Raw genomic sequence first — 12798 nt, forward strand, 5'->3', positions numbered from 1 at the left:
TGAATACTTTTTACTTTTCTTTTTTTTAAAAAATATATTCGTTTATGTTTATGAATACATACTTTTTTGGTAATATTTATAAGTATGAAGTCAAAAAAATGTGTGTAAATTTGAATCGGATACATGCATTGTATATTAAATAACAAAAACTACAGTGTCTGAATACTTCGCTAAACATGCAAATGACCTCAGTTTTGATTGGCTGGTCTGCATTGTATCTCATTTAAAAAGTACATTCCTTGTAACTTCAACGTGAATGGGTGGAGCCAAGCTGCTGTAGTCCAAAAAGGTGGGTCCATGTAAATATGGTGGTTTTTGTCACATAACAAAAACAATGAATTCAACATGAGTTTAGTTTCCATTCACAGCCTGTATGGACAGTACATTTTGAAAAGTTTTTACATGCTACATTGAACTCGTTTATTTAATACAAAGTGAGGAAAAATTGCTTGTCCATGCAATAAAAAAAGAGAAGTGTCAACAGTATGTTCAGAAGTTTACGAGAAAGCAGCTGTGGGGTACACTATGTGAAAATATCTGTGTGAGTTTGTGGCAGAGAAGTCACCCTGTTCACCAAAGTGTGTGAGTAAAAACACACACACACAGAGGAAGTGGGGAAGGGTGTGGAGATCAGCACACGATGCTGGCAGTGCAGGCTAACCGCAGATGATTGAAGCAATGGAGACGTTGTCATGCCCCCCTTAATATACCAACTAAACCTCTTCTTCTAACCTCGTATTAAAACACCTCTTAGAACACCGCAACAATTTTCTCCAGCTTCTAGGAAAAAAAAAAACATAGTCTTAACAATTCGAGTGAGCTGCACTGATTAAACTTGCATATTTAAACAATGCAGAACTTGCACAATTAAACAATGCACAGTAAAGATGGAACAATTTGTTCAATTAAGAATTATTCATTGTAAGTTACCAGCCAGCCATCATTAGAAGAGTAAGACTCACAAACTGGACAACTACACAAAGTTAAGATAAAAAAAATGCAAATATAATCTGTTATAAATCTACATTTCCTGTTTTCCTCGCCTGACACAACTGTGGTCAATCAAGACTGTTTGTTGACCTTTCATGTGTGACCCTGATGTGCATACTTAAAGCGTGAGATGGTGTAGGCAGTCAAATGGAAAAAAGAAAAAAAAAAAAATATTCAAACGTACAACAGTGTCTTTCCCTGTGTGAAAGCAGTTTTAGAGAAGACTTTCAAGATGTTCTGGGTATTCTAAAATCAGCATGGTTTGACTTTTGACCTTGTGTCGTCACTCATTCTAAAACCTACCGCTGGGAGGCTTGGGCCGAGGCGGGATGGTCTTCTTGGGCGGGAGAGCTGGAGTGTCCTGCTTTCGACTGAAGGGGTCATCTACGAAGCCCTGCTGTTTGAACCATAGAAAAATAGGAGGTGGTGAACCGCACAACTAGCCAGAGATTCACAGAGGCCAACAATTCACAAAGTTTATAAAGTGCAAATTAAGGATGGACGATATGACAATATTTAGCATTATGAAACAATGTGTTTTGGGGTATATAGTGTATATCATCAGTACTTATTAAATACTGATCAGCTGTATGTTTCATTACAAAAAGAGCATCATTTCTCCAGCTTAACTGGATTTTGTGCAGTGCAGTTTGTGAAATACTGAAAAAAAGTTTTTTTTACTGTATTTTAAATGTGGCACTGCTATTTCTTTTGTCAGTTCTAACTTATAGTCAGATCACGTCAGAGGAAATTAATATTGTGACATATTGTGCATCGTGAAAATCTCTTGAAGTGCTGCAATATTATATTTTTTTCAAATCACCCACTGCTAGTGCAAATTCAAGTAAGTGAAGAAGCATTAGAGCATCACTCAAATGCTCAGCAGTTTACAGAAATGCAAACAGTGATGTGTGATAATCAGTACTACATCATCATGAGCACATACAGTACAGGGCAAAAGTGAGAAACCACCCTTTATTTATTTAATATCCAGTCAAGACGGCCATTAAGTACAAGTTACTCATCTTTCAGTGAAATTTATTTAACAGGAAGTTTCACATAAGTCCCAAAACTACACATAACAATTATTTTTCAGCATTTAGTGTGTCCACTCTTTACTTTTATTACAGCTTGTACTGTTTTCAGGAGACTCACTTTCAGTTCTTCAAAGAAATCTGCTGGGATATCTTCGAAGGTGTGGAAAGTTCAGTCTTAGAAGATGGTTGCAGTTCCTGCTTCTCACAATCCAGTTCTTACGAGCAGAGCTGAGCAACTGATCGAATTTTATTTTCGATTACAATTTTGGCTTCCAATGATTACGAAAACAAGATAATCAAGATAAAATCTTTTTTGTGTCACACTGATGCTCTCATTTTCTTTTGTGTTATAAATATCCAGCTCACCCCTTTCCTTCACAGTGGTGCGCTTCGCCCCTCCCTAAAAGCCCAAATTCACCTAATTTATTTTGGTCTAATTTATTTTTATTTATTATTTTTTATGTATGTTTAGTAGTTCTCAGTAGGCTGTGGAAGTGCACTGCAACATAGTTCCATCCTATTTATTTCAATCTTGTTTATTTTTACGTATAATTTTTTTCCATGTATATAGACTTACATATTATATATCATTTATTCATTTAACTTTTTATTATTTGTTTTTCAGGTGAATTATATTTAAAGTTCAAGGAAATCCACTGTTAAAAAGATGTTTTTTTTTTTTTTAATTTTTAAAAGTTCATTAAATGAATGATGTTTCCAAAGTCAATGAGTAATCATGTTAAATAGCTGTGATGTCAATACTGACCAAAATAATCATGATTATGATCTTTGCCATTATCGAGCAGCCCTAGTTAGGAGTCCCATTTTCTCTGTAGATTTACAGAGAAAATGTTACCCCCTTTTACTTATTTTTCTTGGACCTTCCTCTTCCTTCTGCAAGAGGTTTATCTGATATCTAATCTCCTGATATCTCCAGAAAATTTAATAACTTGTACCTAATGGTTATTGTCACTTGAAATTAAATAAATGAAAGATATAAATGAAAAGTCTCTGACTTTTGCACAGTACTGTAACTGCTTAAAGTGCTGTGATCTTAGGATTTGAAAGACATTTAAGTCACGTTCAGGGTGTTCCCTTGTTCTTCAAACAGGTTTAGCTGGTAGCTCTGCAAGGATGACAAAATCCATACTTTTGCACCAAATGTAGTTCTTGCTCATATTTATTCTCACATGAAAAAAAAAAAACAAGAAAATATCATCTATAATATAGACGATCAGAATCAAAACTTTCAAGTCGCTGCATCCAGAGAGGTATGAACACCAGCCCGGTATGATGTTGGCCTCATACCTTAGACATCTGGCTGAAGTCAGCAAATCCACTGTTGCTGCCAAATGAGCTGCTTCCAAAGGGGTCCAGAGTGCCGAAGGGATCTACAAGCAGAGATTAAGGTAACAATAACTTTATAACTTTCTAGACAGCAAAAAAAAAAAAGAAATCTGGTAATTCTGTGCATTACATTTTGCATTATTTATTTATTTTTTTTACATGTAATTGTGCACGTCATACAATTTGAGACATTCACAAAACACACTGAAACACTATAGCTACATTAAGCTATGTATGTTAAAATACTGAACTGATGTGTTCGTGATATCAGCTGAACAGCTCATTACTTGCTACTTATTTCACTTGAAATAGACTTGAAAGAAACAAATAAACCTCAAGGTCTCGTGGTTTAAAACTATGTTTTTAAATGCAAATGTGACAGCAACCGGTCATGGAAACTCAGTGCATCACTAGTGAGAAAAAAATGCAGCATCTTCAAGTGATCTTCAAAGACACTGAAGTTATCTTCAGAGTTGTTTCTTTCTTTTTTTTTTCCTAACCACTACATGTAGAAAAAAAAAACAGACAAACACTTCCTGGCACCGTAGTAGAATTAAAAAAAAATAATAAAAAAAAACATCTGCAACAGAATCTGTTTACTATAACAGCAGATGAACGTCCCATCCTTTCAGCTGGCAGAGGGCTCAAGAGAGGATGGTCGGGACGCTGAGCATGGGAACTGTCTTAACAGCTTCTTCTCACTTCTGCTCTCGAAATACTCTCGTCACCTTCTCTGAGCCCTGCGCTAGGCCAGAAATCACTCTGGGGCACAATGTGTGAAAACAGCCCCTGTCTGCATTGTGCAACTCTTACCACAGTCCTCTCTCAAGACACATCTTAGTGAACAGAGAGATAAACAGACACTGACCTTTTACAGTGACCTAGGGTGTAAGGGGGCACTAGACCAGCATAAGCTGTATTCAGAGAGTGAGGAAATGTGTTGTCTGAGTGTGGAAGACGTCAAGGGCAGGTACTAAGCTTGAGATGACTCAGCAAGAAAGGAAAGAGTACCTGAGCCTTTCGGTTTGGGACTGGTTGAAGCGAAAGGATCGTTGCTTGAGAAGTGATGAGACTGCAAAAAGAACAGATAAGAAACGGTTAAATTAACAAGCTCGGTGAAATATTATTCTTTTATATATATATATATATTGAAATTGCAATTTTAAAGAGCGCAACTTTCACATTGCATAACCAGCAATTTTATTTATAGTCTACAAGTTTTAAACAAAGAATTTACCCAATGACAAAGAGCTTGTAAATTAATTAGACCAATCAGAACCAACCAGAGATATTATAAAGGCGGAGGAGACAATTCACTGGCTGAAAAATGAATGGGATATCTTGTAATGCTCAGCATAGGGGGAAAGTCCCGCCCCTCATTGAAAAGAGCCAACTGTCTTACTGGCAAAGCCACAAGTGGTTAAAGCCCATCCTCGTTGTGCAGATAAGAACATGCCCAGTAGCCAGAACAAGCTAAAGTAACGTGGCAGAGTTTGAAATATTAACGTGACCTTCAGTTTTGTGTTTATATGTCTCTCTCTATTCAAAGACAGAGATGTCTGGTCTTTTGTGACTGAAAATATATTATATGGGCAAAAGTATGTGGAACTAACTATTGACTTCAGGTATCGCAGCCACACCTACTGCAAACAGGTGTATAAAATAAAGCACGTAGTAAAACAATCTCCTAGACAAACACAGGCAGTGGAATGAGTTGTGTTAAAGAGCTCAGTGACTTCAACCTTAGCACTGTCATAGGATGTCATTTTTTTTCCCACAAGTCAACTTGTGAAATGTCTGCCCTGATAGATCTGCCCCGGTCAACTGTAAGTGCTATTATTGTGAAATGGAAGTGTGTAGGAGCAACAACAGCTCAGCCACAAAGCAGGAGACCACACAAATTCACTGAGTGGAGCTACAAAGTGCTCTGTTGCATCACTCACTACAGTTCCAAACTGCTCTGGAAACAACACCAGCACATGAACTGTGTGTCAGGAGCTTCATTAAAAGGGTTTCCGTGGTCAAGCAGCTGCACACAAGCCTAAGAATCACTACCCCGATGCCAATTGCGCAGTGCCAATCTGTTATAGCTGTAAAGGGGAGCCAACTCCATATTAATGCTTATGGTTTTAGAATGGGTGTCCAACCAGCTTGTATAGGTTTGACGGTCAGGTGTCCAGCTACTTTTGGCCTGCCTGGGGACACTGCCAAGATGGCCACCGAGTGGACAGACTAAGGGCTCTATACATGTTTGTATATACAGTGGTGTGCAAAAGTTTGGGCACCCTTGGTCAAAATTCCTATTTCTGTGAATAATTAAGTGAGTAGAAGATGAACTGATCTCTAAAAGGCATAAAGTTAAAGATGAAACATTCTTTTCAACATTTTCTGCAAGCTTAGTATAATATTTTTCTTCTGGACAATTTCAGAGACAAAAGGTTAAAGGAACACCATGCTAAAGAGATTCGAGCTCTCAAATAACTTTTACCAAGGCGTCAGACATTAATTAGCTTGTTAGGGTTTTGGTTTGTTCACAATCAACATTAGGAAAGACCGGATGATGCACATTTCAAAGCTTTATACATGCTCTGACTCCTCAAGCCCAACAATCAGCAGCCACAGGCTCCTCTAAGCAGCTGCCTAGCATTCTGAAAATTACAATTATCGATGCCCACAAAGCAGAAGAAGGCTGTAAGAAGATAGTAAAGTGTTTTCAGGCAGCTGTTTCCTCGGTTCGTAATGTAATTAAGAAATGGACCAGAACGGTAGAGGTCAAGTTGTGGTCAAGAAAACTTTGAGAGAATTGTTTGTAGGACTGCTATAAAGGCAAATCAAAATTTGACTGCAAAAAAAATATTCAGCAAGATCTAGCAAAATCTGGAGAAACAAGCATCACACCTCTGTAAAAAAGCTGAAGATGAAAAGAGGATGGCTTCTACAACAGGACAATGATCCTAAACACACCTCAAAGTTCACAATGGACTAACCGAAGAGGTGCAAGCTGAAGGTATTGCCGTGGCCCTCAGAGTCCCCTCACCTAAAAACATCATCAAAAATCTGGGCATAGACCTCAAAAGGGCAGCATAAGCAAGATGGCCCAAGAATCTCACAGAACTAGAAGACTTAAAGAACATTTCAGCTGGCTACAAAAAGCGTTTACAAGCTTTGATACTTGCTAAAGGGGGTGCTACTAAGTTCTGACAATTCAGAGAGCCCAAACGTTTGATTCGAGCCCTTTCCCTTTCCCTTCACAACCACATGATGTAAGCATGATAACACAACCACAACTAACTGGCCATCTGACACTGACCTACATTCAGCTCTTCAAAAAACTTGGCCTAAATGTTTTCCCCTAATCGTTCAGCTACTCTATGTAGCATTTATTCAGAAAGAAAGATCAACTTCATTTCTGATAGCTCCTTTACCTTTGCTGGGAGAGTAGCACTTTTGCTGAACGGATCAGAGCTGGTGAAGGGATCGGCCTTGGTCGGCCGCTTAAAGAAGTCTTCTGAAGTGGTCTTGAATGGGTCTGTCTCTTTAAAAGGATCTCCCCCAAACGGATCTGTAAGAGGACAGTGTCTTGAGTTTGTGAGCAGATACAACATCATCCTTCATATCTTCCTCACAAGTTCTTATTCCAGACCCTTTTTCTCACCGCACTACTTAAGAATTCCTACACTCAACATATGGGGTGTACACTTCTGACCAGAGATTTGATTACGATTATTATCAATCATTAAATTATTTCACAACAATTGAAATTTTACCATGTTTCACTTAGACTTGATTATTTTGGTACAATTCTGAAATCTTTCTGAATATTCACTGAATACAGTAATGTAAATGGAGAAACTGTGTATGCAGTAATGCTACATAAACAATAAAAACAATACATCAAGCTTTTTTGGGGCCTTTATACTTGAAAAAACAGCCTGGCCATTTAAGCCAGTAAATAAGACTTAAGTGTGACAAAACATGAACAAATTAGCAAATACTGATTTGGTCATAATAACATAAGTTGTGAGTAAGAACTGCATTCTTATCAATTTTGTACATTACAAACATCAAATTTATGGTAAATGAATATCAGCCCTAAATATTGTTTATCGGTATCCTTGATTACTAATAATCAATATCGGTAGAGGCCCTAAAAAAAAACATATCGTTTGACCTCTACAACACAACCTTACACAGCTTTTTTACACTCACAGATAGTAAACAACTCTCTTTCTCAATCCACTCACCCATTTATTATTACACAACATCACTCCCATGCTAAACTTTCAAAATGACCCCAATTTACACTTTCAGAATGACCCCAATTTAGTATGAGAGTTGAAGAACTGAAAGTTACATATTAGAAAGAGAGAAGTGTGCCAGTGTAACTGAACGTGGTGATGCAATCCATGCCAATCTTAGAGCACAACACTCAAGCGTTTCCTTAAAGAAATGGTTCAGCGAAAATCAAATGTACACAATTTTCCATTTAGCGCAGTTCTAATCGGTCAGTCCAGATACGCTCAGCGCCCAAATTTTGTTTCTTTTGTTTTTAACCTAGCGGTACAAAGAGCTAATGTTGCTAACAAACACTAGAAGTCAATCGCAACCCAAACGTTTTCCGCAAAAATATCCCCAAAAACATCTTTCAACTCACTGAAACTACATACAGCTCTTTGTGTAGGATGCAGTACGAGTTAAACTTGTACAAAACTTCACTGTGTAGCTAGATACTGTGGACACAGATGACAACCATGACGCAGGCATACGGACGCTAGAGATTACATTGCAATTTCCATTGTTCTTTTATAACTGTGGATCTTGAATTTTGAAACTGTTTATAAACAGAAACATCAGAAACTGTGTATGTTTGCGTTAAGAGACAGTAACGTTTTGCTCGTTTTGTTCTAAACCACAAGTCTGTGCGACCTTAATGTCCATCTAGGTGTGGTTTGAGCGAAGTTTTTGGAGAGGATGTATTTCCGAAAAAGTTTTGGCTGACTACTGACTTTAAATGTAAGGTTCAGAGCTCCCACACTAAATTAAACAAGAAAAATTTGGACGCCAAACATGGCTTGAATCATCGACTACATCTGGAGTAAGCGGGAAATTGTGTACTTGATTTCTCACCGAACCACTCCTTAAAATTTAGACATCAAGACAAAGATGTACACAAAGGCGCATTTTAACAGTACTGTTCCTACAACGCATTTGGACAAACTGGATACCTGTAGCTGTGGGCGGCTGCTTGGCAAAAGGATCATTCTGGAAAGGATCACCTACAGGGAAGTTATAAATAAAATAGAGAGAGAATTCAGTAGCTATCGAAAGAGAGACTTCAGAGCCACATAACTAAGTACAGAGATACAAAGGCCCAATCCCATTTCACCCCTTGCCCCTACCACTTAGCCCTCAGCCCTCTGTTTTGCGCAATCTCGTCAAGGGTTAGGGTGTCCCAATTTTTGTTGAGATAGAGGGGTAGGGGCGAAGTGTTAGGGGCTACATGGCCCTCCAAACAGAGGTTTTTCAGAGGCACACTCAAAACGGAGTGTTATCAGAAAAAAGAAAAACCGGCAAGATGGTGGCGCGAGCAACCAAACAAACCCACAAATGTGAGAATTTTCTCCATTACAAAATTACGATAACCATTGTATTATCTTAGTTTAATGTCGTTTCAATGTATTATGGACATTTTCTTCATAACAAGCATAAAAAATCACTAATAGCATGCTAATGTTTCGGCAGCTAGCTAACTTTCCCAATCCACCTTAAATAGTCTGGCAGTATTGACACCTAAAACGCCAGAATGTAACCGCTGCACCATTTAAGGTGGAACAGGGAAATTCGAACAAGAAGCTAGTAAATAGCTGACTTCAGCTTTGTACCACCAAAGAATTAGCGGTGAGCGATAACAAATAATTGTTTTATGCCCTAAATGTAACCAAAGCCCAGCAGTGAGGAGCTGAACTTTTCCCTTCTCTGCTATCACTGAAGACGGGCCGAGACGCCTACAGAGCAGCGCTAGTAGCTGTTAATGAAGCAATGTTTTTTTTTTTATTTATTTGAGGGTCCCATTTCGTAGGGCAAGATTTCAACCACTACCCCTTGTAACTCAGTTCCAAGGGATTAGGGTGACACTCGAAAACAAGGGGTAGGGGTAAACAGAAGAAATGGGATTGGGCCAAACACTTCTGCACTAAAACGACTTCCATTCAGACAGCGTGTTGGTCAGTGAAGGCTGGGGGTTATATGATCAAACATGCAAAGAAGCAGAGAAGCGATGAGGGGGAGATGAGAGAAACAGATAACTTCAACAGAACCTTTGAAAGGGTCAGATTTGAAGGGGTCTTCAGACTGGAAGGGGTCTGTGTGCATCTCTTGAGAGTTGCTGTTGAACACATTGGTCTTCACTTTGAAGGGGTCCTCCTGAAGGCAAAAGAACATGCATTTGCACTCATTGAGGCGGCCCTTTTTATAACTGTCCTGGACCAGCTTTGCTCTTGGCTGTACAGTATATTTAAACCTGCACTATGATTTTTTTCCATTAAACTGAAAGAAATGCAAAACAGCCAAATCAAAACTGAGCAATTTGTATATAAACCTACGTCAATACTGCTTTCTAACACTAGCCTTGCAGGCCTGGCAAAAACAGGCAAGGCAAGGCAGGTCTATATATATATATATAGCACCTTTCATACGCTGCTGTCATTCGAAGTGCTTTAGAAATGAGAAAATAATGAATCCGAAAATTCAGCTGTTTAAAAAAAAAAGTAAACATGAACAGAAAAACAGAATTGAAAATAACATTAAAAACATAATTAAAACAGTTCTGAAACAATAAATTTAAATGAGAAAATCATTCAATTAAAACTCAAATTAGAAATTAAATTAGGATAGTTAAATAACCAAATTAAAAATTAAAAGTTAGATTAGAACTGAAAAAAGTCCCGTTGCAGAGGAAAAGGGGCTAGACATGCTAACAGTGTTTAAAACTGTGCTGAAAGCTGGTAAAATAGGAACGTTGTTTCACATCTAACCTCACTGAAGGCTGACGCTGGCTTCTTATTGGGCAGCTTTTTGTTCAAACTTTCCATTCCACCTTAAATGCAGCAGTTACCTTCAGGCACCTATACAGGTGCCTCAAAGTAACTGCAGCACCATTTAAGGTGGAACAGGAATTCTGAATAAGAAGAAGCCAGCTTCAGCTTAGTCAAATTTCTCAAGTCATTTGTCTCATACATGCATCCGGAACACTCATGATAAACTGGTGCACTGCCCACTACTTTTATAAAAACATCCATTTTTAGTTCGAGATAAGGGGATGAAGTGTAACCCACTGCTCAGAAACGAAACCATAGAAAAGGCCCAGGGTCTCACCATGGCCCCGAAGCCTCCGTTCTCCTTCTCTGGGAAGCCCTCGCTCATGTCAGCCAGGTTGGTCATGCTGCCCCCGTGTGTGCCGTTCAGAGCGCTGCTATACTGCTCGATGCTTTTGCTCATTTCGTGCTGATTGTCCTGGATCTGGGACAGCTTGCTGCGAGCCTTCAATACAGAACAGCGTGTAATGTAATAAACAACTTGCATTCATTATTTTCTTTTGCATTATTTTCACTTTTCCAAGGCTTAAAGAGGAATTCAACCTATCATTTTCAAAAAAAAATATCTGAATAATTACATCGCTAAACATGTAAATATTATTAAATTCGGAGTAGTTTAGTTCTAGAGGAACTTACCAAGAATTGTTCAAGGTGGTGGCAATAAAACCAGACACATCTGAAGCGTTTAACGTCAGCTTTCTCACAGAAAGTTATGAATACACTGCCTGATGCCTGTGACATTGACTTATAATAGTTTTTAGAAAGGTATTAGGTGTAAATCATATGTTTTTAAATATACGCATGGCGAAGAGGTGCATTCAGGACACTCTAAGGCAAAGTGGTCCTCAAAGAAAGCTTTTTCAGATGTTTCCACTATTTTACCTTAATCAAAATTACATATAAAAACTCAAAAGACACATGTAGGTGGATTTGGAGAGTAAATAAAATGGTATTTGTGCTTTACCACTGCTGTAAATAAGTCTAAGTCAGCAAGTTTCTCTACAATTAACCATTTCACATCAAACCACTCTGACTTTGTTTACATCTAAATGAAAACGATGGAATTCCCCTCTACTGATCTGTGAAAACAGAATGTGGCAGACAGGTAGAGGTTTTGTTGTAATATCCTGTTTGTAACAGGTTTTTTTTTTTAAGTCTTCTTTATTTATCTCTTTCTGGCAACCTATTTTGTACCATTTTGCATGGTTTGTTATCATTCGGTTAACTGTTCTACTGTTATTGGCCTTTCACATGATTAACAGCCAAAATCATTGTCTGATTACTTACAACTTACTAATACAATTAATAGTGACAGCTCTACAGTCTTACACCATCGGAATGCAGAGCAGTTCACATGGAAAGTTGTAAGCCAACGTATTTGATTATGGTGACTCAATATCACAGCATTACTCCACCCTTAAATACCAGTGAAGCCTGCATACTGTGGAACCTACACTGTATATGAACCTAAACATGCAGAGTATTAATGTATCACCCTCTAGTGGACTCAAGTGCAACATGCAATGTTAGACTCTTAACCTTCCTCTATTATGCATATGATGATATGGGCTGTGGTTATGGCTCTCTTTGATAACAAATGTGCTGTTTTTTGATGTTTAACAACTAAAAGCCACTCCATTATTCCTAAAATGACTTCTTTTTTTCAGTTTCATTGCATGTGACCATTTGCTCTTGTCAATTCCCTGTAGCTGCTGCAAGATCTCAGAGAAACTTTTCCTCCTTCATAAGCATTTTTTTTAATCTGGTGTTTATAAACAAGGACAGTGCAAACAAGGCAATGAAATTCAAAACCTCAGTTTTGGTCCTTGGACATATTTGAGTTTGGAGGGGAGAGGAAATCTGGAAAATGTTACTCGGCAAAAAAAGTACCTTAAAAATGGCAGTTAAGGGCCAAACCAGCACAACCTGTAGTAAAATGGTACCTGGTTAATCTCGTCCTGGGTGGCCTTGAGTGACTTAATGATGGTCTCCAGCTGGATCTTGCCGGCCTGGAGGCTCTGCTCCAGCTGGCTCTCCTCCTGCTGTAGTCGGCTCAGGTCTGCTTTGGCCCGGCTCAGCTCCTCCTCCTGGTTCAACAGGTCCGACTCTTGCGAATGGATCTGAGTCTGCAGGGAGGAGATCTGAACACACAAAAACACATGCAAAAAAAAAGAAAATTAAAAAAAAAAATGCTCAACAATGATGTTTTTTCTGGTTTTGACCACAGGCTGCAAATTCCTCAAATTCCTTAAATTGTCCTGAAAAACACAAAAAAAAATATAGACATCAACTGAACAAGAAAAAAATAACCACCAAGTGAAGTGTGGGTG

General features: G+C 38.3%; 1 protein-coding gene across 5 annotated transcripts in view; it reads right to left on the reverse strand.

Annotated features, from left to right (window-relative positions):
- eps15l1a (epidermal growth factor receptor pathway substrate 15-like 1a) overlaps positions 1–12798 on the reverse strand; it is a 50535-nt gene that overhangs the window by 19299 nt on the left and 18438 nt on the right. For 2 of the 5 annotated variants that reach the window (XM_036586216.1, XM_036586218.1), the window contains exons 16-23: positions 12412–12609; positions 10749–10913; positions 9692–9797; positions 8600–8650; positions 6800–6936; positions 4386–4446; positions 3336–3418; positions 1294–1387 (exon numbers count right to left, since the gene is read on the reverse strand). In XM_036586216.1, the coding sequence (XP_036442109.1) occupies positions 1294–1387; positions 3336–3418; positions 4386–4446; positions 6800–6936; positions 8600–8650; positions 9692–9797; positions 10749–10913; positions 12412–12609 (895 nt within the window). Of the gene's footprint in view, positions 1–732; positions 781–1293; positions 1388–3335; positions 3419–4385; positions 4447–6799; positions 6937–8599; positions 8651–9691; positions 9798–10748; positions 10914–12411; positions 12610–12798 lie in introns of all 5 variants that reach the window. The other 3 variants (XM_036586215.1, XM_036586214.1, XM_036586217.1) reach the window with 3 other exon arrangements.

Source organism: Colossoma macropomum, unplaced genomic scaffold, assembly GCF_904425465.1.
Source record: "Colossoma macropomum unplaced genomic scaffold, Colossoma_macropomum, whole genome shotgun sequence".
In the NCBI taxonomy this organism is placed as follows: Eukaryota; Metazoa; Chordata; class Actinopteri; order Characiformes; family Serrasalmidae; genus Colossoma; species Colossoma macropomum.